The sequence below is a fragment of the Vidua macroura genome, chromosome 2 (assembly GCF_024509145.1).
Source record: "Vidua macroura isolate BioBank_ID:100142 chromosome 2, ASM2450914v1, whole genome shotgun sequence".
NCBI lineage: Eukaryota > Metazoa > Chordata > Aves > Passeriformes > Viduidae > Vidua > Vidua macroura.
In genome coordinates this window covers 75,593,297-75,619,568 of record NC_071572.1, presented here as the reverse complement: position 1 = coordinate 75,619,568, position 26,272 = coordinate 75,593,297, and the positions used below count along the sequence as shown (strand labels likewise).

The 26,272-nt window shown below is 41.3% G+C and overlaps 1 protein-coding gene across 1 annotated transcript; it reads left to right on the top strand.

The window, feature by feature from the left end:
- The first annotated feature begins 291 nt into the window (after positions 1–291).
- On the top strand, positions 292–25,931 carry LOC128804374 (ovostatin-like). Its single transcript, XM_053972069.1, has 36 exons — positions 292–371; positions 875–1,058; positions 1,390–1,546; positions 2,673–2,725; positions 3,599–3,619; positions 4,652–4,820; positions 5,382–5,466; positions 6,278–6,389; positions 6,747–6,861; positions 7,065–7,174; positions 8,306–8,464; positions 8,820–9,047; positions 9,369–9,426; positions 9,905–10,050; positions 11,201–11,350; positions 11,892–12,062; positions 12,364–12,496; positions 13,109–13,205; positions 13,721–13,949; positions 14,510–14,633; positions 14,976–15,094; positions 15,538–15,589; positions 16,345–16,428; positions 17,294–17,470; positions 18,438–18,519; positions 18,990–19,146; positions 19,562–19,636; positions 20,594–20,759; positions 21,013–21,233; positions 21,821–22,036; positions 22,581–22,705; positions 22,882–22,972; positions 23,537–23,605; positions 24,537–24,642; positions 24,983–25,056; positions 25,774–25,931. Exons 1-35 carry the CDS (start codon positions 307–309, stop codon positions 25,021–25,023), a joined length of 4,347 nt encoding a protein of 1,448 aa, XP_053828044.1. The 5' UTR covers positions 292–306; the 3' UTR covers positions 25,024–25,056; positions 25,774–25,931.
- The last annotated feature ends 341 nt before the right edge of the window (positions 25,932–26,272 follow it).

The window sequence follows — 26,272 nt, the reverse complement described above, 5'->3', positions numbered from 1 at the left end:
AAAGGTATTTTGTGTAGACATTCAAAGAAGTGCAGTGAAATGTTACAGTCTGGAGATGATGGGTTGATTTTGGTTGCAGTAGTGTTAGGGGAGGTTCTTGCAAGGAGTAGGATAGACTGGGATCTCCACCCCTTGCCACAGTTATAAAGGCACTAACATCAAAGGAAGGAGCCAGGGAGGAGTTGAAGAACAAACTTTCCTCTGGAGCACTGAGTGAGGAATGCTGCAGAGCTGTTAAACTACTAGGCAAGGAACTGTTTCATGGGAAGAGAACTTACCTCTTTCTTCTGTCTCCCAGTGAGAAAAATGTGGCTGAAGTTTCTTTTGGCTATTCTTCTCTGGCATGTAACAGCTGCAAAGGAGCCTGAGCCGTAAGAACTACCCTCCTACTATTATTAGTATTTATGAAAAGGCTTTAAAGACAGTGCTAGTCGGTGTTATTGATTTTTCTCTAAAAATTAAATACCACCAGGGCTCTTCTTTTAAATCTGGAGAGCTAAAGCTAAAGAATGGGGATGGCAAGTGAATCATTCTTACTTAATATGATCAGACCTTTCACCTATTGCAGAACTTCCATGGAAGTTGATGTGTGTCCAGAAAAGGCAATAGCAGTAGTGACAGCAGGGTGCTTTGCTAAAACCAGGTGGGCCCAGGGCTCAGATAAAGAGTGAAAGGGCAAGAGCTGGGGGCAATAGCAGGACTGGGCTAGTTCAGAGCTGCAGGACAGAGTGAGGAGCACTGGCAGTGTGTCCTATTTAATCTAAAGTAATTGGTGGGTACTGAATAATAACAGTGTTATGTGTTTACTTTATCCTCTTGAGGCTGTTTCTCCTTTACATATGAAAGTGATCACTTTGATGTTGGGATTTCACAGGCAGTATGTCCTGATGGTGCCTGCTGTCCTCCAAAATGACTCTCCAGGTCAGGTTTGCCTGCAGTTCCTTAACTTCAACGAGACAGTATCCGTCAGAGTAATCCTAGAATACAGCTCTGTTAATACCACTATTTTTAAGAAAACCATGACAGCAAGCAGTGGTCTACAATGCTTCAAGTTCAAGGTAAGTTAATTTTAATTTATGTCCCCATGGAAAAGAAATGTAAACAGGGACAAGAAAATTAAAGCAGAGAGCACGGAAAGAAACAAACAGGGAAAGAAATGAGACTTGTTAAAGGGAAAAAGAAGCATAGGAGAGTAACATAGTAACAGAAAAGAAGGCATTTTTTGTAGCTATAACTAATAAGAAAAATCCCAAGAAAGGTGACAAAGTTGGTTGAAGTGAGATTGTGTCTCGTTGTAGGAGACCAGGCCACAGGTATTGCTGTTCAAGAGGTTCTGGAGCAAATTACTTCAAGATTAACAACCTCCCCATGTTTTTTCTTTCTTCACAGATTCCTCCTGTCCACTCTGCACCACTGGCTTTCATTTCCTTCTCTGCCAAGGGCAGCACCATCAGCCTAGAGGAGCGGCGGTCAGTGATGATCTGGAAAACAGACAGCATCGTCTTCGTGCAGACAGACAAACCCATCTACAAGCCAGGACAGACTGGTGAATGTCTACTTTGTCTATAACATGGGCCTTAGGAGGCAATTTCTTCAGACAGAATTTCTCTGTCTGGTGTTTTTCAGGCTGAGCAACATTCTAGGCAGTTTCTTCAGGGTTCCTGTTAAAACTGTTACAGTTATTTGCTGTGGAGCTTAGAGAGTCATCTTCAGGATGTCAGGAGACTGTCATCCCATCATCTCTATTATTTTATTCATCCCTTCCTCCCAGGTGACAGAAGCTATGACTGCTGCTGTTTCATTACTGATGACAGGCCAGGATACTGGGAAGAGGTGATTAAATCAGTACCTGGCATAAAACAATGCTTCCCTCTGTGATGCTGGTCAGCATCAAAACAGCCTAAACAACAAGAGTGAAATCTGTTACTTTAAAATTAATTACAAGTTGTTAAAGACAAAATCATGCTATTTACCTTCTGGCCTCCTATGTGTTTGGACTCTAGATTTTCATGTTGCATTCCTGCACTTATGCTATCCCCTTATCCATGCTTCACTCACGGCCATTAAGCAGAGCTCCATTTTTCTAGATTCATTCCGCAATTAATTTCTAGGCTTTAAGGTTTCTAGCACGTGCTATAGGAAACCAGAGAAGACCACTTCTTCCCAGAGATTAGTCACATAATGCAGCCATTATAGATTAGTTTTACTTTAATTCAGATCAGTTCTATCTACATAGATACATAGTATGAAGAAAAGCTTACCGGTTGGAATTTCGTGCCACTAAGGTGTGCAATATGGGTTCTTTATTGGTCAAATGGCTTGGTTTTGAGCTGGGGCAAGCAGCAGACAAAATCAAATTATGAAAAGGTAATGCAGTTCTTATTTGTTCAGTCATTCCTTTCTGTGTGGTTAAACTTTCATGAAAGTAAACTTTTCATTACTAACATTAAAGGAAACTTTTATGAAAGAGTACAAGAGCTTGATGCTAGGGAAAAGACCCTTAATCAAAGTCTGTGTAGGGTTCTTCTACATTCAGATGCATTTTATTATGTGCATCCTGTGCAAGCAGGACTATTGGAAGACCTGTGGAACTGGGAGTACTAATGAATGCAAAACATGCTCAGCCAAACAAACTATGGTCACTGCTAACACCCTGTTTCTTGCTTTTCCAGTGAGGTTCCGTGTTGTTGCCCTGGATTTAAATTTTAAACCTGTTCAGGAGAAGGTGGGTGACCAGTAATACTGCGCTGTATTTAAAATTGTTGGGAGACAACTTCTTCCCAAATTTTACATAGAGGATTGCTGTGGATAAAATGAGATGTTGCAGAGACTAAATGCCAAAGAATTAACCTGATTTCCTACACACATGCTGTAATTAGCCTTTCATTAGAGTCACAGGGAAGAAGGCAAGTGTGTAGCAGTTTGAATTCCTGACACAATACCTTCTGTTATTGCTGGGAAAGATGCTCAAAACCCCATCCACTTTGTTGACACAGACATTATCTTAGCTCTGACCACGGTTCAGTCTCCTGCTCTTACAGTTCAGCAGATGTTGTTTGCAGGCATCAGTAAATCATCCACCTGGCACTTCGCCCATTTTAGAAATGGGCGAAATTAAAGAGAAAGTTGCTGCCACAAATATTTATCTCCTCAGAGGTATTCTTTCCACTGCCAGCAGTCTCTCTTCATGCTCATAATGCATAAGGAAGCTAATGGAAGGGTCTTCACTGGCCTCCTCTCCTGCACTTGTAATGCAGGAGACAGCACAGTGGTAGCAAAAGAACTGGTGCTAATTGCTAATAAGAAGCCCAAATTATGGTTTGTGTGCAGCTCTGTAACTGCTCACTCGTACACTCTGAGATTGCACTAAAACCCGTATGAAATAGTCTCACCATTCTCAGTTCATCTCTCTCCTTTATGTAAGCTTCTTATTGAAGTAAAAATGCTGTTAAACTGATTAAAATAAAGAGATGAGGACCTCTGATAAATGGTATTATACTGAATATTGTTTTTATACTTCTCACAGTCCTGAGGAAAAATAATTTGTGTTTGATCAGCCACCTAATATCTTCTTCCATTCTGTTTTTTCCTCTTTCAGTACCCCTTGATTGCAATTCAGGTAAGAAATACTTGTCTTTGTACTGCATTACTCTGGGCAAGTGTCCTTATGGGTTTGAATGTGTCCATACACAGACAAATCTTGCTGCTGAGTACAACAGCAGAAATTAACACAAACTCCTTAACACAAACCAGGGATGCTCTTTGAGCTTGACATGGAAAACACACCTATTACCATTCCAGCAGACAAAATTTGCAGTGTTCTTATGTCTACTTTTGATTCCCCACCCCTTCCCCCAGTTTGCTCAGCTTATTTGGGGTGTATCTTTTTGTAACTCTAGTGCTGCTAAAAACTAATATACGTTGTGAATACAACTACTAACCAGTACTTTCATGGCATTTTCTGGAGATTTGTAAAACAATTTCACTTCATGTCTAGACAGCATATTTAGAAGTTTTCATGTTACACTGTGAAGTCAGGGGACTTTATTTTCTTTACAGTGAAAACACACATCTTTTGAGCCCTCCACGTGTTTTTCTTCCAGCCGTTGCTGTAAAGAGTCAAGGAAATTGTGTGAATGAGTTTTCTTTAGTCTAGCTAGCATAACATATACTGAGAGGAAAATGCCATCCCAGTGAATGCAGAAGAAAGGTTTCCTTCCTTCTTCTGGCAGCTGAAAAAGAAAGCTGGGGTTGCTGAAGGCCAAGATTTGTGTGGGATAAACTTGGCTGAAGGGAAAGCACAAAGAAGATTTTCTTTCTCCCCCCTCTTGACACAAATCTAGAGCAACATATACTAAAGAGCAGGAAAGAGCAGTACTGTGCAACTTTCCCTGATGATTGAGACTAATAAGTAGGCTGGCAGAGAATGCCTAAATCAGGAACAATAGATGAGAATCTAACAACATTAATAATAACATGAATAATCACAGTACAAAGGTGCAATTTAACTCAATGCGCATGCATTAAGCAGCTTCTCCAGTGCATTAAAGCAACCTGCTTTGTTTTCTTCTTTGTTGCTGGTTTTGTGTGCTAGTAGAAAAAGATTTCCAAGGCAAAAAAACTGTGAGTCTGTATTCTTTTTTTTCTTCAGGATCCAAGGGGCAACAGGATCTTGCAGTGGCAAAATGTGAAGTCAGATATGAACATTATTCAGCTAGAATTCCAACTCACTGAAGAGCCTATCCTGGGGAACTACAAAATTATTGTAGCAAAGAAGTCAGGAGATAGAACAAATCACTCATTCCATGTGGAGGAATACGGTAAACACCACCCTTTTTTTTTTTATTTAGTGTAGGAAACATTATTAGAGATGAACCCATATCAAGCAACCTTTTTGACTGCTAAAACTTCAGACAGCTTCCTGGCAAATGCAGCTTCAATTAGTTATCATTAAGAAGTGGGGAGATTAAAAAAGAAAGAGAACATTAGAAAAAAAAAAACAACAAGAAAACTTTACAGTTTTTCACACACTTAGCCAGCAAAACAAGAAATCAGCAGGTTGATTGCAAATTTCAGTGAGAGAAACTAAATTTTTCCCAGCTATGTCCATGAACTTTCTTCACCAAAACTCTGCAAGGCATCTAGACATCAAAGGATTATTTTCAGAAGTCCTGTCTTCTCTTCAAAGTGTTGCAGGAATACTTCAGTAAGCCTTTGCAGATCAGGCCAGTTCTTAATCATATTGCCACCCAGGTTCTGAGATCCCATTTCCTCTATGACTAACAATAAGATATATTCTCATTTTTGCCTTCATCTCAGGAGGATCTGCAAATTTACAATATGCCAGTGTTGGGTTTTTTTCTTTTCGCTCTCTGTCCTAGTGTTGCCAAAGTTTGATGTCACAGTCACTGCGCCAGGAAGCCTTACAATCCTGGATTCAGAGTTCACAGTGAAAGTCTGTGGGTTGTAAGTACCACGTGCAAAGTTGTTAGGAAATATGCTGAAGTGGAAGAAATTCCCAAGGACTGGGGAAAGAGCCTGGGCTTAGAGAAGAAGCCAAAAAATATGTAGGGCCCCAGAAGAGGTTGGTGAGGGTTGACTTGGTCTTTGGAGCTTTCATTTATTTGTGTGCTCATCTCATTTTATTGTATAAGTATTTGGTTCCACATGTTGTTGTACAAGGTAGATAAGTCCTTTGAGAGGTTCCCTGGTAAAGAAGGATGTGTCCACTCCCAACAACCCACATCAGAGGGAGAACTTCATAAAGCGGAGCATCAGTAAATTCTAGTGGGGATCTTATGGTTCCAGCTGTCTAACTCCCCCTCCAAGCTTGGTCCTTCAGAAGGACCTTGCTTACACCAACACCCAGATCTTGTAATTTGGAATCCAGAGTTGAAATCTCAATCCCCTAGCAGATATGAGGAGTTTTGCTTTGATTTCAGTGAGCCTGGAACTCCAGTTTAAGCTGAAGATTTGAGACAACAGTCTTTGTTCAGTAGCCACATCTGTTCATTATGTTTCTGAAGGTATTTGTTTTTGCATTCAAAGTGTAGCTTTGTTTCATAGGTTTAGGTATGAAAAAGAACTGATTTTGAATTCTGAGTTGTATTTTCTATTTTGTTAAAGCAGGAGAGTTAGGAAAAACCTGTGAAATATTCCATGCTCTGGCTTCCCAGCTCACTGCTGTCCTGGATCTATTCCTGCACATATTAGCTTAAGATTGTTTTTCAAGCATTAGCTCACAGTCCTCATCAGATCATATTTCCTCTTCCCCTAGGTACACCTATGGCCAGCCAATTGAAGGGAAAGTCAAGCTCAGTGTGTGCAGGGATTTTGATTCATACGGGAGGTGCAAGAAAAGCCCAGTTTGTCAATCATTTACCAAAAATGTATGATACATAATTATTATTCCTCTTCATGCTTGTCCTCTCTTATGTGTTCTTGTTTCTCTCCCTTTGCCCATCACACTTTGCTTTCTCTTTTTGATGCTTCTCTTCACCTTACTCATCTCTTTGCTCGTATGACTAGCTAGGAGCTTAGAACATCTCATTTCTCTTCTCAGCTTCCTGCAGGCCTAAAGGATTGACATGTTTCTTCTCCATGACTCAGTTTCCCATAAACATGTATACATCATGTTTAAAGTATTGGTAAAAGGCTTCACTTACTAAAGAAGGGTCCTGTGTATTGTCATCACCCTTTGCAAGCTATGATCCTTGACAACAGGATTTGTTTTCTTCCCTGTCCAGCTGGAGACAGATGGTTGCCTCTCCCAGGTCTTCAGCTCCAACATCTTTGAGTTACATCGCACTGGTTACATGAGGAACCTTGATGTGAAAGCCACTGTGACAGAAAAAGGAACAGGTAATCCCTTCCAGACAGACAGAAACAGCAAAAGTGGTGTGGTCAAGAAGGAGAGTAGGAGATAGCTTCTGCTTGCTGAGTACAAGAATGTCTCCCTGAGGAAGGTCATTTTTACAAGCACAGTGACCATCTCCAGGCAAACTCTGCTGATGCTCTGAGCAGGACAAAGTGTATCTTCTCATGACTCTGGGCATGTCTTCCAGGCCTGCAATTTACAGCTGCTCGGGTTATTTCCATAACTCGGGTGATGAGCACCATACAGTTTGAGAACATGGATCGCCACTACAGAAGAGGAATTCCTTACTTTGGACAGGTAAACAAGAGCTTGGAGGGCTTGTATTGAAGATGATTGACAGGCAATCACATAACAACAATGATGGCAACATCTAGGGAACTGTTTGTGGTGGGGGTGTTCTCCCCAGTCTTCTTTCCTCACATGCAATGCCCTACTGGTAATTCTGAATACTGAAGACTATTAATTTATTCTGAGTTTGATTCTAACAGAAATACTTGAAATCAGAACAATTCATTAGCTAGCATTTCTCTAACTTGCATTTTAAGCTTGCTATAAATCACTGCCTCTCCCTTCAGAACTGACCATCACATGCCAGCCAGACATGAATAAAAACACTGGTGGATGAGGGAAGAAAGAGGGAAAGGAATTTAGGGCACACACAAAAAAATCAAGGAAATAACAACAGTTTCTGTCTCAGAAAGGTTTTTCATTATTTTGTTTCATGACAATACCCGTATAAATCTCTCTCCTTCAGTTCTTCTTTTGTGAATGAGGAAAGAATAAGGGGGACCAGTAACACTGAAAGGAGGCGAGACTGTCTTTCAAGGGTGGGGTTTTTTTCCCCTCAGTAAAGTCTATATAATTTTCTTATTTGATTCCCATTCCCACTCTGTTCTTTTTCTTTAAAAAAAATAAAAACAAATGCTCATTTCTAGCAACATAGAATTTACTTAATGGGATCTGTTATTTGTTTGTTTGTTTAACACATAAACAGCAGAAATAGTGTAGACAGAATCAGAAAAATGTTCAAAGCAAAGATGTGGAGAAAAGGTTTTCATACACTGAAAATAGCAGCAGCAGATTCTCAAGACTAAGGAAGGAAAAAAGGAAGGGAGAAAAGAAAATATATTTTTAAACTGGAAATGTATAGTCAGAAGGGACTGATCAGGAAAGAGATGATACATGAAAGTTCTTGCTCCACAAAAGGACATTATCAATGATGCAGCAGATGCTGAGGAAGCTCCTGCTCCAAATCTCATAAGATAGCTCAGATAGTTGTCAGAAAGCGAAGACAGAAAATTCAGTTGTCAAGTATTGCTTTGAAGGAAGATGAAAAAGTGATTCTGCTGTTTGGAGAGAAAAAGAGTGCAAAATATCAGTATCTACATACAGAAATATGTTCAACGTGTTTCACATTCCCTTTTACAGATCAAGCTGATAGACAGAGACAACTCTCCAATTTCCAATGAGGTTATTCAACTATTTGTCAATAACAAGAATACAGACAACTTCACCACGGATCATAATGGTGTTGCTGAGTTTAGCATTGACACATCTGAAATGTTTGAGCCCGAGATCAATCTGAAAGTGAGTACAAAACAAGGTTGAATAGAGACAAAGAGAGAGATAGCTGCTCTCAAACTGAACCCAAAAAAAGATGGGATGAGGTTTCAATTCTGGTAATAAAAATATGCTTTCTTCATCTTTCTTCATTGTGTAGAGGTCTCAAAAACTACTATAAGAGGAGTGAGGAAAATATCTGAGTTGTTGCAATGCAATGGCTTGCTACAAGGCTGCTCTTTCCTTACCAGTTCTACTTTAGATGCAGTTCTTATCTATATGCATTATATGAACTAATCATTCTGATGTCAGAATGTGATGACGACTTCCCTAGTGATATATGTTTGTTTTCCTTTCCTTCCCCACTCCCTCTCCTGTTCAGGCAGTTTATAAAACCAGTGACCACTGCCACTATGAAGGCTGGATAGAGCCTTACTACCCAGAAGCATCTTTCTCCATCCAGCGCTTCTACTCTTGGACCAGCAGTTTTGTGAGGATTGAACCTGTGTGGAAAGATCTGAAATGTGGGCAGAAGATGATGATCACTGTGCACTATGTCTTAAACACAGAAGGATACAAGGGAATCAACACTGTGAACTTCTACTATGTGGTGAGTATGAGGTTGTGGGTTAGTTTGCTGGAAGGGCTTTACTGGGCAGCTATCTGGCATTCCATCCACAGGAATTACAGCAGTGAGTGATCTTCATGGTATTCTGTGTCCCCCTTTTCCCTTCCTTTTGCTTCTGCTTTGTGACCAGCAACAAGGTCCCCAGCAGCAGCAGTGGGAATATTCAGCATGTCCTAAGGCTTATGTTTAAGCATTTGAGATCATCTCATTGTAGATTGTCCTGTCCATGCATAATGAACCTGATTGCTGCTTTTTCCGTCCAACTTCTGCCAACCCATACATGTCTTGATATTCTCTGCACAGGGCATGGCAAAAGGCAAGATTGTCCTTACAGGGGAAATTAAAGTTAATATCCAAGCTGGTAAGTTAAGTTGCCAATCCATATTTTTGCATTAAAACAACAAACCAAATGACCAAACACCCAGATGGCTGAATATAGCAGCAATAGGAAGGGCCGTATCTCTCTCCACCCATGAATGTGTCCATGACAGTAGCACTACCAGTAAGATCACTATAAAGTCAGGTTTAGTCCAGCAATTACTGAATTTGGTATTAGTCAAATAGTGCTCTCTAAAGATCTTTCCAAAGGATGACATAGGGAATGCAGAGTGTCTGCTTTAGAGTCCTATCTGAATATGGCCACATGTTCAAATCTACAAAAAATCTGAGACCACCTGGATCAAACCCAGGCCTGTCACCTCCTGGAAAATTGTTCAGTTTTTCATCTAAGTCCAGATTGCTCCACTGACTGGTTCAGTTACATACCTGTTGAATTTGGCTACTACTACAGTAAATCTTTGATATTCCTTCCTTACTGGTGCCTTTATTTCTTCTAACAGGCCAAAATGGCACTTTCACCATTCCACTTGCGGTCAGTGAGAAAATGGCTCCAGCCCTTCGGTTGCTGGTGTACACCTTACACCCTGACAAGGAGCTGGTGGCAGACAGTGTTCAACTGCCAGTTGAGAAGTGCTTCAAAAACAAGGTGAGAGGCACTATGATATAGCAAGCCTTACCTGCAGTCAGATAAATACAAATTCTTTGTGTATACATCCACAAGAGATTTCCAGTTTTGTTTCTTGTTTCCTTCCCCTTCTCTCTACATTACTGCTTTTATTTCTCATTTTTCTCTTTGGCCTTATATCTTTCCTCTACCACTACCTCCTGACCTTATTGTCAGAAGATATATCTTCTTTTAACATTAAAAACTTTTCAGGAGACCCACATAAATCCCAAAGGAATCCTGCCTCACTTAAACACTACTAATATTCCATTCAGTTTTTAGACTTTCTATCCTTCAACACAGTGAAAACAATTTAGACTTATCCCACTTCATCATTCAATCTATTTTTTTACACTTTTTTGTTCAAAAATGCATTTTAGGTTTAGCAGAAGTAAATACACACAGAAAAGAAAGCCAAAATAGCAGTCTAGGGTTTAGGTATTTCTTCCTCTTTCTTTTTATGGTACAATTTCGTTCATCATTATAAACTCAGATTTCACCAGTAATATTTTTCTAATCCTTAGCTCCTACAAGCTAAATTGCATGAAACTGTAGAATAAGACAAACCAAGTGACATTAAACAAAATGTTTCTAGTTGCCCCTCCTATTTTTTTTTCTTCTTATCTAAAACAAACATGAAACAGATTTTTTCCGAATAGATTCAAAATCTGTTTTATATGTTTGCTAACATGGGCCATGGACCTAGGAAAAATATGATTTGCTCACTGTAGGGATTATTACATGTAGTCAAGTCATAATAAGGTTCGATTTGACAGCAAAAGAATAATGATAATGACAGCAAAAGAATCACACTTTGTTTTAAATCACTTGAGGTAGGTTTCATTTAAGAAAGGACATAATGGAAGGATAATTCCTTCCTGGAATTATCCTTCCATTATGTCCTTTCTTCCATAAAGGAAGGATAATTCCATTATCACAGGAATCTAAGGATGCTTATTGCCTAAGTCCCTGTTATAACAGAGGCCTGGTCAACAGCTACAGTGGAGACCAGACATTCTCCTCCAGGCAGATCTTCTGTGCTTTAATAGAAAATCCTTCCACTCACACACACAGTCAGAGCAGCCCCAGCAGCATGGGTTAGCCATGCCAACATCTGTTTGATGAATTTCAGGTCCATTTGGAATTCTCAGAAAAACAGATGCAGCCAGCTTCCAATGTCAGTTTGGTCATTGAAGCTGCTGCCAACTCCTTCTGTGCTGTGAGGGCAGTGGATCAGAGTGTGCTGCTCCTGAAGCCAGAGACAGAGCTGTCCATGGAAATGGTAAGCTGCCAAATGCTTTATCTCCTTACACTTCTTCCTCTTCCTCCATTACAGTGTCTCTCCACTTGAGATCATTAGACTGAGTTAGAGTTTTACAGCTTCTGGCATGTGCTGGTCATAAGCCATCTCTAGTAGGCAATAAACAGATTTTATTTCCTGCGGATTGTAAGTCCTCTTCCATCTGACTGGTCTCTGGCAGCACAGCCCTCCAGCATACCCACTACTCCCAGTTTTGTGCTGTCAGCAAACTTGCTGGGGGTAGAGCCTTGCTGCAACATCCAGATCATCAAGGAAGATATTGAGCAAGATTAGACCTGGTACTGGAGTACCCTGGTACATCACTGGTTACTGACATCCAGCTAGACTTTGTGCCACTGATCACTGCCCTCTAATCCCAGCCATTCAGCCATTTTTTAGTCCAGGAAACAGAACATGGTTTCAAACAGGCTGTCATCTCAGTTCTGGCAATTTGTAGTATTTGCTGGTGTAAGCAAGGCTGATGTTTACATACACACAGTTCCTGTTTCCTTACCCCTCACAGGTATACAGCCTGCATCCCCTACAAGACTTTCAAGGCTACGTGTTCCATGGGTTCAATCTAGAAGAAGACTCCCAAGAGCCCTGTGTCTCATCTGACCACATCTTTCACAAAGGCTTGTATTACACACCTGTAATGTCTGGATTAGGCCCAGATGTGTATCAATTCATCAGGGTAAATGTCCTGTACATTACTTAAATATGCTTTAGTGAGTTTCTGCTTATGTAGTGTTAGATACTGCAAACAACCCTATTAGTAAAACTCATACGTGACAAACTCTCCTCTTAGACCTCTATTCTCAATTGATTCCAGTGCCTACTGTGATTTTCCAGCACACACAAAGCACCCAAAAGTCTCTGCATACATGTCTCTGGGCACTTCTGTGGTGGAAACACAGTAATGGGAAAGAGGGAAGAATGGAACAAACGTCAGCTACAGTGTGGTTACAGCTAACACTGAAATCCGTTTTTTACAGGCTATGGGAATTAAATTTTTTACCAACTCAAAAGTTCGACAACCAGTTGTATGCGCTGGTGAGACTGTAAGACGTCAACCATACGTAATGAATGCAGGGCACATGGCTTCTGCACACCATGTCAAATCATCAGGTAATACAGAGGACAGAAAAGAGATTTTACCTTTCTCCTTAAAGGAAGAGGTATTCTTGTTATATGGACATGCACAGTACTCATTAACCACTTTGTTTTTGATATTAAATATTGGCCTGGCATCAAATGAGATAGCTTAAGCTAATGGCCAATGTCCAAAAGAGTCTTTCAGGTCTACACTTCTGATTCATGTCCAGTTTCATGCAGGAAATTGTGGCAATTGGCAGTGTCACACAAAACTAACAGAGTTGACATTGATTCCCTTCTGACCAGAGCTAGTTGGAAAAAGACTGTGCGACAGTGTGAACAGTAATCAGAGCTAAGAGCCAAGTAACCTGAGTTCTAGCCCTAGGTCTCATGCTCATGAGAGACCAAAGCAATGTTTTCTTTTTCCTTTGACATCAGGTTATACCTAACTGAGGGATGTATTAGTAACTTTTAATAATATTTGTGTGGCATATATGTATATGAATATTATATATTCTCAGTCAGAGGGTAATGGTAAAACACTTATTGTCCTTCATACTGGCCCATGCACATTCAAACCTGTCCTTTCTGGGCATCTCCATTATATGAACCAGGCTTTACTAAATTCTCATTATCTCTTACCAGCTGAAGCTGCTAGGGAGGAACAAGAGAGGACACTCATCCTTGAGACTATTCGAGAATTCTTTCCTGAAGCTTGGATTTGGGATATAATTCCAATTAAGTGAGTACTGCTTCTTTCATATCTTTGCCTTGCTTTAGGAATTGCTAAATATGTTCTCTGATGTCCTGTAAGGTGACAATCCCTTGCCAACTCTTCTTTTTGGCCCAGAAGACCTAGTTTTTTAGTCATCAGCAGCCCATCTGCCCTTCTCTTTTCCATGATTAAATTACCAAAGACACTCAATTACCTCAAGACACCTGTTGCCACAATGTGTGTACCATGAGTCTTATTCTCTTCCTCAGAAGAAGGACACCTCTATTTAAAATACGGATTTGCAGAACAAGAATTCTGAGTCATCTTTTCAAACTCAAGGATATGATGGGCAGAGGAACATTTAAATGGTCAAAATTTTCTCAAATTTTAGTGATTAATTCCAGGGATTGTATGTGGGATTTCTGCAGATATAATAGGGGTAGTTCTGGTTCTCAAAACTTGTTGCATCTACTGAGAAGCAAGTTATCTGAAATTTACCCTTTCTGAAATTTACCCTTTCATCCTTTCTCCATTCCCATCAGCTCTACTGGAAAAGCCAGCATCTCATACACCATTCCTGACACCATCACCAAATGGAAAGCCAGTGCTTTCTGTGTGGAAGAGTTGACTGGATTTGGCATATCTGTGCCTGCCACCCTGACAGCCTTGCAGCCTTTCTTTGTTGACTTGACCTTGCCATACTCTATCACACGAGGAGAAGATTTCCTGCTTAGAGGCACTGTCTTCAACTACCTTGACCAGTGCATTAAGGTGCGTACTTCTGCCCACATTCTTAAACCTTATCCCGTCTCCAAAGAAGCTGCAACAAAATGATTGGTGCAGGTGGTTGGATCTGCTCTTGACTGAGGTACTGCTCATTCTAGCTGACAACAGATTATCCTGACTGGATTTGTCCTCTGAAAACAGTACAGAGCAAAGGGAGATCTTGTGAAGTGTGACTAGGGCAGATCTGTTAAGCAACTATATCAAGATCCATAGAGAAAGGAGGCAAGTGCTTTGCAGAGTATCATTCACCACCCACAGATATGCGAGCTATCAATTGTTTCTCTGGGGCCTTTTCCTTAAGAATCAGGTGTGCATAAGATGCTTAACATCCTATGTTAACAGTGACACTGTTGAGAGAAGCAAGAGGGAAAACTGTTCAGGTTACATCTGATGGATTATTAGTCAAACATCATCTTCCGAGGCCTTAAATCCACTCTACACTTAACTCTAGATGTAAGCAGTGTCTCACCCCCTCTAACAAAAAAGCACCATTTGCAATATGGTAAAAAACCTTCATCCCATTACAATGCTCTTTGTGTTCTCAGATTAATGTTTCACTGTCGGATTCCCTTGATTATCAAGCCAAACTCATCTCCCCAGAGGATGATGGATGTGTATGTGCCAAGCAAAGAAAGACCTATGTCTGGAATATTTTCCCCAAAGAAATTGGTAAGTGCTTTGAATCTAGTTGGTTTTATGTTCCAAGATTGATACTAATTTATATCTCACCTGAAAAAACTTAATCCTTTTCCAACCCAGACAGTTTGGTCTACCACTGTTCTTTCCAGTTCTCTGGGTTAAAGAGATTCTCCACAGCTTCAGTGTGTTTATCATTGCCATTTTTAGAGATCAGTTCTCTTCCCGTATGGCTCACCTACAGTGACTGACCATTCATTATATTGAACTACTTCATTTTATTAATCAGATTAAATTTCTTACTTTGTCAATCATCCTGCATGGTAAAGGTCCATTTCCCCCCCCCCTTTTTTTTTTTTTTTGCTGCTATTTAAGGTAATGTAGTGTTCAGCATTACTGCAGAGACCAAGGATGATGAAGCTTGTGGAGACAAAACTCCCAGGAACATCAGTATTGAGTACAGGGACACCCAGATCAGAACACTGCTGGTTGAGGTACTGCTGGCAGCTCTTACTGTTTGTCCTGCATTCCTTTTCATGAGGAAACTAAAACACAGTGGAACTACCAAAAGCAAGCAAATTTTTTTCAGGTTCTCTAAAGAACTCCTGGTATGGCTCCGCCTTCATTTGGCTGGGGCAGGATCTGGCTGTTCAATCTAAGACCAAGTCCACTCTCATCTGATGTCCTCTTCCATGAGGATCAGGAGTGTTGACGTCTCCCTCGTGCAGAGGAGAAACTGGAAATGAGGGGCTCCATCTGATGCGATCTCCCTTTTAGGATCAACTACATCATACATGATCTTGTAAACTGTTGCTTCAGTCCACCTGTTTTGTGATGTAGGAGGTTGGGGAAGGGGGTGGCTTTTTTGTCACTGAATTTCTTCTGCATGCTTTTGTCTCATCCACTGCATGTGTCTCTTCTTCCCATCTCCTTGCAGCCTGAAGGAATCAGAAGGGAAAAGACTCAAAACTCCTTAATTTGTACAGAAGGTAAGGGTCTTATAAACCACTGTCTTGAGAAGAACTGAAAGGAAGTTTGGACTCTTTCCTGCAGTTGTCCATAAAGTTGTCCATATGACAGCTAGTATGAGTGTAACGGTTCAGTTCCCTGCTACCAAATTCCTGTGTGGTATGGTGCATATCACTGAGGCAGCATGTGTGCCTTGCTCAGTTGTGCTCAGATGATGCAGGAAGGCTGCTATGAAGCTCTCAAAGGGAGATGACCTTTCTGTGCAAATTATGTCCTGTGTTTCCTTCACTCATGTTGAGTGCTGTCCTCTATTCCATGGATACCTGTAGCTTACAGCTTTCCACCTCTGGTGGGAATGGGAGAAGGAATGTAATGTTCCTTTACACACCATCTCAGTGCTGACAGCAAACAGCTCCTAAGGTTTCCTGACTCACCTAAAACAGGCAAAAAATCTGTTCTGACCCTCACCAACCACCTCTACCAATTGTGCCACTGAGGGAATCCCCAAGGGTCACAGATACTACAACCTGTGAGTACCAACCTTACCCTGTTTTACTGTTTTCTATTGAGGAATGACAGTGACTACTCCACTTGATCTGTTTTTCACAATTTTGATTTTGCTGTGTCCCCTTCTCTCTGGGTTCTTGGTGAATGCTGTGAGTTTCACTTTATTGCTGTCACTTGTGTGCAATTTTGTACTGAGCAATTTGTACCAGGAGCATTTCACTGTTATAATTAGTATTCCTATACAAATGACAAATCTTCTTCTCCACAGATGATGTACTTATTCAAGATATATCTCTAGAGCTACCTACAAATGTTTTGGAAGGATCAGCCAGAGCCTCCTTTTCTGTTGTTGGTAAATATATAATTAATAAAACATTAAAAAAAAGAAAATACAGAAAATGTAACATGAAAGCTCTTTCAGGATTCAAAATGTGAGTTTTCAGTCCTAGTGTGGGAAACTTTTGAGAAAAGAGACTGATTCTCATCTTGTCCAGCAATGCTTTGCATCAGCAAGATGGAGTTTAAATATTAGTTGCATCTCTCTTCACTATTCTGTTTAAATTTAGTGCATTTGAAAGTCTTTCTCTGAAGCAGCAGCACAGTTCTGACTTATGACCTCAGTCAGATTCATGCCAGTATGGCATTTTTCTACACACCCACCTACAAATCAGAGATGCCAGTAGAATCTATTCAGTCTTTTCATGACATGGATTTTGTTACATGACTCACTAGCCATAAAATCCTTGTTTGTTGATGTTGGTTACTTTTAGAAGCTCTTTCCAGAAATCCCTTGCTGGGTCTGTGCTACCTTTCCTAGAAATAACAACTAAGAGGTGGTCTGTGATACATCTGCATTATCAACATCCCTTTGCAGCATTAGCTGTTAATTTTGCAATAAATGTTTGCAATAAATTGCTCTGGCTATTCCCCTCCATCCTCTGGAAACAGAAGTTTCCTGTAAGATCCTTTCATTTCTAGCAAGAAGTATCTGCTTGAAGTGGCACCAAAATAAAGAGTGTTTCTGCTAAGGGCAATTTAGACTATGTAAGGAGAGGCAGGGAAAGGATTCTTTGTTGGCTGCAAAGCAGAACAAAGTTCTGTTCAGAAGGCTCCCAACTCCTGGTAGGCTTTTATGACTCTGCCTGTGGAATGGAAATTACTGGTAATTTCAGTGGCCACGAGTTGTGCTGACCCCCCTCTCATCTCCTCTTCCCCAGGTGACATCATGGGCACTGCCATGCAGAACTTGCACCAGCTCCTCCAGATGCCCTTTGGCTGTGGGGAGCAGAACATGGCCCTCTTTGCACCCAACATCTACGTCCTGGACTATCTGAACAAGACAGGGCAGCTGAGCAGGGAGGTCAAATCCAAGGCCACGGGATACTTAGTGAGCGGTGAGAGCTTTGTTCAACCCTTACAACGTGTGCTGAAATTCCTGTTGAGGGCCAGTGAACAGAAGCAGCAGCAGCAGAAGCATGTCTACCCTGGAAGATGGCATCACAGTTGTAGCACAGCCCAGCTGATGCCTCAGGTTTTATCTTTTATATTTTTCAGATTCTGTACTGCTTTAGTGTGTAGTTCTGAGCTTCATATTAAGAGATAGAAGCTCTTTTCACAGAGTAGGTAGACAAAATAATTATTTTTCTAGCTGGGGACTAAGGACAAATCATTTAAATCTCAGGCTCAAGAGCAGAAACAATGGCAGAATGAAGAGAAAAAAACAAGAAGGATGGGACTTCATAATCTAAAGCTATAATTAGACAATTAACTCTAATATGCTAATAGACTAGAATTTATAAAAGTGAGACACTTCGTGACTGGTCGTCCATTTTTGTGACTATTTTGGTTTCATCTTGGGTGGAGCCCTGGCTGGGCTCTTGTGCTGCCCAAGGTGTGTCCATTGAGGCCTTCTAATAAATTCCTATTTTATTCTTTAACTCTGTCTAATCTCTGTTCTAGGTCAGCCTTCACAAGGCATCACAGCAACCCAAGAATTTGCCCTGAACAAGACATTTTTTACTTTCCTTTATCTTCTTATCTTATGCCTTTTTGCTGACATTCAACTGCCATGTTTCCTTTGAGGCTTTGTCTCTCAGCGCCTTTCTCTTTCCCCACTCAGGCACAGCATATATCCTGATCCTGTATGTTTAGTTGGAGCGTAGAGCTGCTAAAGCTCTGCCTATTCTCTCAGTGTTTCTGCAAGCCATGTTCCATACTTCCATTAATAGGATCCCTCAGAGCTCCCCTCCTGCTTGTTAGATATACATTGCCTTTCCATTCTTTCCCAGACAAATATGTCAGCAAACAAAATAGGATTGTGCTTTTACATCCAAGAACACTTCCTTTTCCATGTTCTTGCAGGCTACCAGAAGCAGCTGTCATACAAACGTCCTGATGGGTCCTACAGCATCTTTGGCACCAGAGATAGAGAAGGGAACACCTGGTGAGTGACTGGGAGCAAAATTGGTTCAGAGATGAATTTACACTCAATTATTATGGTGCAGGTAAGAGGCAGCTTTACTGGCTGAATCAGATGTACAGAGCTGTCTAGGACTGGGAGTTGGGAAGTACTAAAGAAAATGTCTCTCCATCCTCTGCCAGGCCAGGTGCATGAAAAGAAGCTGATCCCTAAAGACCCAGATGACCTTCTGATTCATACTCCTGCTGTCTCCAATGAAAGTCATTGCACTGTGGTGCTCTGTAGACAGGACCAGCCACAGAGTGTGCTGGACATCCTCCCCGTGTCCCATCTAGCTACTAGTCCTTTAACTCCTCTCTCTGAGGAGCACACAAAGAGAAAGCAAGCCACCAACATGCTGGCTGTAACTCTTCATACTCTTCGGCACGAATGGGAGGGCCGATTTCTTCTGTTTCTTCCAGTGCTCATCTCACAGCTTCATCTTTCCCTTGCAGGCTCACTGCCTTTGTGTACAGGTCATTTGCACAAGCTGGTCGCTTCATCTACATTGATGATCGTGTCCAGTCTCAAACCCTGGTGTGGCTGTCAAGCAAACAGAAGCTAGATGGCTGTTTCCAGAGTGTTGGGACACTCTTCAACAATGCCTTGAAGGTAGCAGAGAATTACTGCTTGGCCAAATTTATACTTTTTCATTAAGAGTATGTTCTCCTATTACTGCCAAAACCTATATTTTACTCCAAATGTCTGCCTTCTTCCAAGGACTAATTATCCACATCTTATAACGAATATTTTCAGCTTAGTCAGCTTTCATACACCTACTTTACATGTTATGTGCACCTGAGATAGGGTTCCAGGACAGTAAGCTTGAAGGAGTGATGTTGTTGGATTTAATAACAAAGGGTTTCTCTGGATTTGTGAGCTATTCAAGAGCTATGCAAATGCTCTCTTTCCCTTTGGGCTGCCTCCAGAACTGTCCATACTCTCTCAGCTGGGACATGGTAATTGATATTTAAAGGCTCTCATCTGTGGCATTTACAGATTATTCCTCCCTCCATGTTGTTTTCAGGGAGGAGTAGACGACGAGCTGTCACTTTCTGCCTACACCACCATTGCCATGCTGGAAGCTGGGCAGTCCAGTTTGGTAAGGACACTTACCTGATATTCGGATGGAACTGGTCCCCAGTTGTTGCCTGGGGCCCAGCATCTGCTAAATTGTCTAGGTAGTAAAGAGAGAGAAAGAGAGGGAGAGAGCTCCCAGAGTAGGTGACCATGCTCTGTATCAGCACTTGTTGTTGTGATAAAGAAAATCCCCATCTCTACACCTCTTAAACCACCAGTCTTTGAGCAGAAACTGTACAAACCTCAGAGGGATTGGATCTTCTATTTGTGAGACACAAAATATTTAGTGACACCCTTTAGTTTCCAATAAAAAGACTAGACAGGTAGAAACCTACACATGACAGGTAGTAACCCACACACTATGGCTTAGCCTCAAAGGCAGCCCAGTCAAGAAAATAAGTTGTTGCAGGTAAATCTATAAAATCTACAAATGCAACTAAAAGATATGTTGGAAAAACAAATGTCTATCAGAGCAAAAGCTGATCTGTCCTTTTCAAAAAGTTGGCAGTACAAAGGTGACCTCAGAGGAGATGTTAGACTTCAATACATGAGTTAGCCTCCACTTTTTCATATCCTTTCTGGGGACACAGAGTCAAACTGTACATTTTTTGTGGGTGCAAGCCTAGTACAACATCGCAGAATTAAAGTTACACGAAAGTCAGTGAGGATAGAAACCACTAAGTTAGATTTGTTCAAGACAACAAACTCTTGACTATAGAAATACAGAGAAAATAATTATAATGGAGGTAAGCAGAAGGAATGATCTGTGAAATATGTAGACCAACCTTGTCAAGAACACCACTGAAAGCTACTTGATTTATTTGATGTATGCTCTCTCCTGAAGTCATTATACAAGCTGAAGTCCCACTCTTGTTGCTGTGATAGTGACAGGATGAGGAACGAGTTTAAAGAAAGTAAATTTTTGAGCAGGTGAAGACTACTGTCCTGAATTAAACCCACATGCTTTTTTGTTTTTAAGTACCCTGTAATCCGAAATGCCTTTTTTTGTCTGGAGACTGCATCTGAAAAACATATCAGTGAAGTTTACACTCAGGCACTCATGGCCTATGCTTTCTGCTTAGCTGGCAAGGCAGAAAAATGTGAATCATTCCTTGAAGAGTTACAGAAATCAGCAAAAGAAGTTGGTGAGTTTCAGTCACTTGGGGAATATGGGAAATGGGAAGATGGAACAGATCTTACTGATGGTCGAACCTTGACAATATTGAGAGAGTGGGTACATGAACCAAACCACACGAATGATCTGTGGAGTTAACCTGCAGTGCATTCATTGATGCAGGGAGTCCTTTTGAGGAAGAGGCCGGGACGCAGTGAGACTTCAAGGCAGAGTACAGAGCAGTGACATCTGTAATCAATACTGGTTCCTCTCTGTTTATTCAGATGGCTCACAGCACTGGGAGCAGGAGGAGAGGTCTCCATCAGACAAATCTCCCTCCTTCCTTGATCATGCCCCTTCAGCTGATGTTGAGATCACCAGTTACGTGTTGTTGGCATTGCTCTACAAACCCAACCGGAATAAAGAGGATCTCACAAAGGCCTCAGGGATTGTGCAGTGGATTACCAGGCAGCAGAATGCCTATGGAGGTTTCTCTTCAACCCAGGTGCCAAAACTACCTTCCACTCCACAGCTAGTCCTAGGAATCGGGGCACTATTTCAGGGTTCCAGCAGGACTCTGATTACTTAGTCCTGTTTCTCTTTTCTATTTGCTGTCTCTCAGAGAAACCAAACCTTTATATTAGGAAACCAAAATACTTTTTTCCCTCTCTTCTTAACTATAGAAAGTTTAAAACCATACAAGACGAATTTGACTAGCAATAAATACAGATATTTGTGTTGGGGACGAGCCTGGAAAACCCCGAGTCACATCTGTCAGATGACTCATGACTTCTCTGTAGCTTCCCAGAAAACACAGGATTCATCACTATGAAAAACTCTAGAAGTGCACTCTTGTGCTTCTCAGTGCTTCTCAGATTTTATGTTCTGAGACCCTTGTATCAGGAGAGAGATTCTTCTACCCTAAAGCATACATGAGAGAATGAAATGGTTCCTTTTGTATGGGAACTCTGGAATTATTCACAAATTCAGGAAGAAGCAACTGTGATGGGTATTGCAACAGTGACTTTGATCTCCTCTGCGCTGGTCACGCTGTGTAGCCAACTGCCTTTTATTATTTTTTTTTTCCTTCAGGACACAGTCATCGCCCTTCAAGCACTCGCTGCTTATGGTGAGGCCACCTACAACTCTGCTTCACAAAATGGAGTCAAGATCACTTCCAAAAAGCCTTTTGAGAAGGTATTTTTTGTCAACAATGAAAACAGGCTCCTGGTGCAACAGACTTCCCTTCCAGAGGTCCCCGGGAAATACAGCTTGACAATGAATGGCAGTGGTTGTGTATTTATGCAAGTAAATGTCTGCTTTTTTCTTCATTGTGTCTCACATTTTGCATACAAGATAGCCATTGTTTTGATGATGTTCCAGCTGACTTCTCTTTATTTTTCCTAATTGCTTGATTTCCCTAAACCATTTAAACACTCTTTTTCTCATCCCACATTCTGACTCCTGGGGAGTTCTGGCATGGAAAGAGTCTTTTCTGATCAACATCTGGTTTCTTTCTGGGAGGTGACTTTGGGTACAAGCACCTTCATTGTTAAAGAGTAGAAGTCTTATGTGTTCATCATTTATATAAGCAAGCATCTTCCACATAAAACCAAGTGCAACATTGACAGAAAATTCACTAAGTCTCTTTGTTTTTTGGTGTTTTTTTGGGGTTTTTTTTTGTTTTTTTTTTTTGTTTGTTTGTTTGGTTGGTTTTTTTTTTGTTTTTGTTTTTTGGTTTTTTTGTGGTTTTTTTGTTGTTGTTTGGGGTTTTTTTTGTTTGTTTGGGTTTTTTTTGAATGCAAAGAAAATCTTTGGCATTCTTGAACAAAGGGTTTTTTTCCTCTTCCAGACAGCACTGAGATACAACATTCACCTTCCAGAGGGGTCCTTTGGATTTCTGCTTTCAGTACAGACATCAAATGCTTCCTGCTCACAGGACAGACCAGCAAATTTTGATATTGTCCTCATAAGCAGGTAATGTGCCATCAGCAAACCAGCTGCACAGATGACAAGGCACGCAGAGAACATTGCTGTGTGTTTTCACTTCAGCTTATGAAGTCAAGAACCCAGGCTGATCAATATGCTGATGGTATCAGCCTGTAAGACACAGTATCCCCAAAGACCGCTGACAGGGCCTTCTGTTGTTTCAGTTACACAGGGAAACGCAGCAGCTCCAACATGCTCATTATTGATGTGAAGATGCTCTCTGGCTTTGTTCCTGTTAAGTCTTCTCTGGATAAGGTAAACTTAGAGGAGCAAGGTGAAATTACTCCCCACAGGGACGGAGAAGAAAACCAGAGGCATGGTTAAGAAGCACTCAGCCACAGACCATGCGAGGTGTTTGCATGGCTGCACTGTTCATTACTGGGTGGAGGGAATGCCCTCCAGGGAGCTTTGGACACACAGATTTTCCTATACTTAAAACTAGGAAGGGTTTCATCTCAAGCCTGAGCAACTGGCAGCTGCAACTGGGAGCTGTCACTGCTCAGGTAGGGAAAGGGTGGGAAACCTCTCAGACTAGCTCTGAAACACAGATCACACCAGAGTCAGGCAGAATCCCCCAAGTGAATTGCAGTGACTCGTGCATTTGGAAAGAGCTCTTACCCCCAACTAAGTTAAGTGCTGCTTTTTTGTCCATCCTTTCAATCTATTCAACAATATTTGGACTCTAAAAGTCAACTACCAGCCCTTGAAACTTGACTAGGAGAAGAATGAATACCACAGACATGCAGCAGTAGGGTCTGAGGCAGCATTTGTTTTGTAATGTTTTACAAGTATATTTATCTCCATTTTCTTGTTTCAAAGCTCATTGACAGTCAAACAGTGATGCAAGTAGAAAACAAGAAAAATCACGTCCTCCTTTATCTGCAAAATGTAAGTTCTGGTCACTGTCTATTTGATTTTCACAAAGGATGGAAACAGCATGTAACAGGTATAACCACAATATGGATATACCCTATATGGTGCATTTATCACGTTCTCTTCCTCAACAGTTTTCTACTGTTATCACTAAGCTGCTTACTTCCCAAACAGCATGCAACTTCCCAACCTTTCAAACAGCTTCAAACAGCTTCAACTAGGCACCTATCCTACCAGCAATTTAAAAAATCAAAAAAGTTCATTGAAAAGAAAAGCACATTGAAATTAAACAAAATTCTTTCTTATTTCAGTAAAAGCAACTAAACACCAGAAAAGTGGTTCCCTTGTGTGTATGTCTCTTTGGTAGGCTTCTTATAAACCTCAGTCTTTCCAACAGGGTAGGAAACACTGCTTTCATTATCCTCTGGAAAGATTTTCTTTGCTTCTCTTACACTAGATCATTGCAAAATTTTACTTGTAATCTAATCCCTGAATCAGAATTTAGTTAGTAAATAATTTGCTCAGGGCACTGTAGAACTAACAGAAGACAATACCCCAGTGTGATGGACACTGTAAATTGATTCACAGTTTCTTGGTGGCACATAATGTCCATATCTGAAATGGGAGGGATTGGAATGCCAGACTTTATCATCCTGACCATTGGAAGATCCTGGAAAATTAAACTCAGTCCCTTTGGACAATTTTTCCACCTCTGGCAATAGGATATGTAATAATTACAGAATTAGGTGATACAAGCAGGACAATAAAATCTATTAACTTTTCAGTTCAATTTCACTTTGGACTTTCCAAACATGTTTGGATAATGGCTGTCCTATACCTGTAGTGGGATTTGGAATATGCAGCCTGTCAGTTGCCACCCTTGTCTGTTCTAGATGGTGCTGTACAAATAAAAAAGACTGATGTGATCTCTGACCTTCCATTCCAGATCTCACAGAAGAAAAGGAAAGAAATTACTTTCTCGGTTGAGCAGGACTTCGTAGTGACCCACCCCAAGCCAGCACCTGTGCAGATCTATGACTACTATGAAACAGGTATGTCTTTGATTTTAAGCAGTGTGAAGTGTGGGGGAGGGACAGGGACAGCAGAAACAGTGTGCCTTAAGGGAGACCCAGAACCAGCCCTGCTGCAAACAGCACTCCTCTGGACTCCATCAGCACCTGAATCTAGGAGAGACTCATTTCACTTTATTGACCTTGGTCTCATGCCCAAGGTGATCAATGGACATGACTAGAAAAATAGGAAATTACATGCACCAGAATAAAGGATATTTCAAGGATCTCCATTTTAAGCATGCATAGGTTATATCCACCTCTGGGGAAAGGCACAACAAGTGTTCTCCAGGGTAACCAGAACCTTTCTCTTCTTCTCCAGAAGAGTATGCTGTTGCTCAGTACACATCACCTTGCAAATAGGTTGTTGAAGAAATGGACTAAGGATTCGAAAAGGTAAGTGAAAGCCAGAAAATAACCAAACAGGCAGATAAGACAGTGAACTATAAAGCAGTGAAAGCAGAGTGAGTAGAACAATAACCATTCTCAAAGAAATGAAGTCTCCATGAGGCTTCTCAGAGAGTAGACAGAGACAGTGGCCAGATCCTATCCCATGACACCAGTGGAATCCAAATGGAGACCACATTGCTGTTCATGGGAAGAGCTTAGCATCTAGAATGAAAGCTAAAGTGCAGAACAATGGAAAGATTGGGAAATACCTTCAAATTTTCCTCAAAAAGCACAGATACATACCAAAGAACCATTTACCTATGGCCATCCTCGAAAGTCTTCCCTCTAGAGCCTATGCTTCCCACACCCAAGCAAGGTTTTCCACATGGACTAAGAGAAACTTTTTCTGGGACAGTAAATACATTACCTGAGGAGAACACGAGGTGACATGAATAATGGAGGCAGTGTATTAACTAGTCAGAGGCATGATGCTGCCTGGCTGTAGAGGAGGTCAGGTCTGCATCCTGCTCAGCACAAAAGTTCTGCTGGCTGTTGTCTCATGAGCAATTTCTCAGGAGTCCAGGCACAGTTTGCTGCAAGACCTTGGTCCATCACACAGAAAGAACTGACTACCCTGTATCTTGAAAAAAAAATGCCTGTGTTTTGTAACCTGCAACTACTGGTTCTCACTGAGGTTATTTTCTTTTGGATTTTTACCTGCAGGAGCACCATAAATGTGAGCAAGTGGTCAAGTGCCCTATTTTCTTCTGTCATGAAGTCCTGGAAAGAGCCATTGCACCTTAGGAATCACAGTGGGACTGTATGACATTAATTGACCTAGTGTCTGATTCTGTTTCCTTTCACAGCACATCTCTCCAGCTCTGTAGCATAATCATGTATACCTTTCCACCAATAAACCTCCCTTTTACATTGGGCATTGGCTTTTTCTCAGTGTCACAGAACAGACATTTTGATGATAGTCCACATGTCATGACTGCTGGCTGGGGGAGGATGAGGAGAGGAACACGCTTGTCCTGCCCGCAGCACTTTGCCTCATCCCTCAGCTACAGCTGGTAACCACTGGCCACTACTGCAGTAGACATGGTGTTCGGTCCCCCCACATGCAGAGATGGCACCCACTGCTCATGGCTGCTGGACAGCCCCTCACCTTTCCCAGGCCAGTGAGAGCACTGCCTTTGCCCCTGTGGCATAAGAGTAAGGG

Excerpts from the sequence above, each read along its gene's own strand:
- LOC128804374 (XM_053972069.1), top strand. The coding sequence starts at position 307 with ATGTGGCTGAAGTTTCTTTTGGCTATTCTTCTCTGGCATGTAACAGCT. Across the intron at positions 7,175-8,305 it reads GAATTCCTTACTTTGGACAG|ATCAAGCTGATAGACAGAGA; the intron begins GTAAACAAGAGC and ends TCCCTTTTACAG. Across the intron at positions 17,471-18,437 it reads CACGGGATACTTAGTGAGCG|GCTACCAGAAGCAGCTGTCA; the intron begins GTGAGAGCTTTG and ends ATGTTCTTGCAG.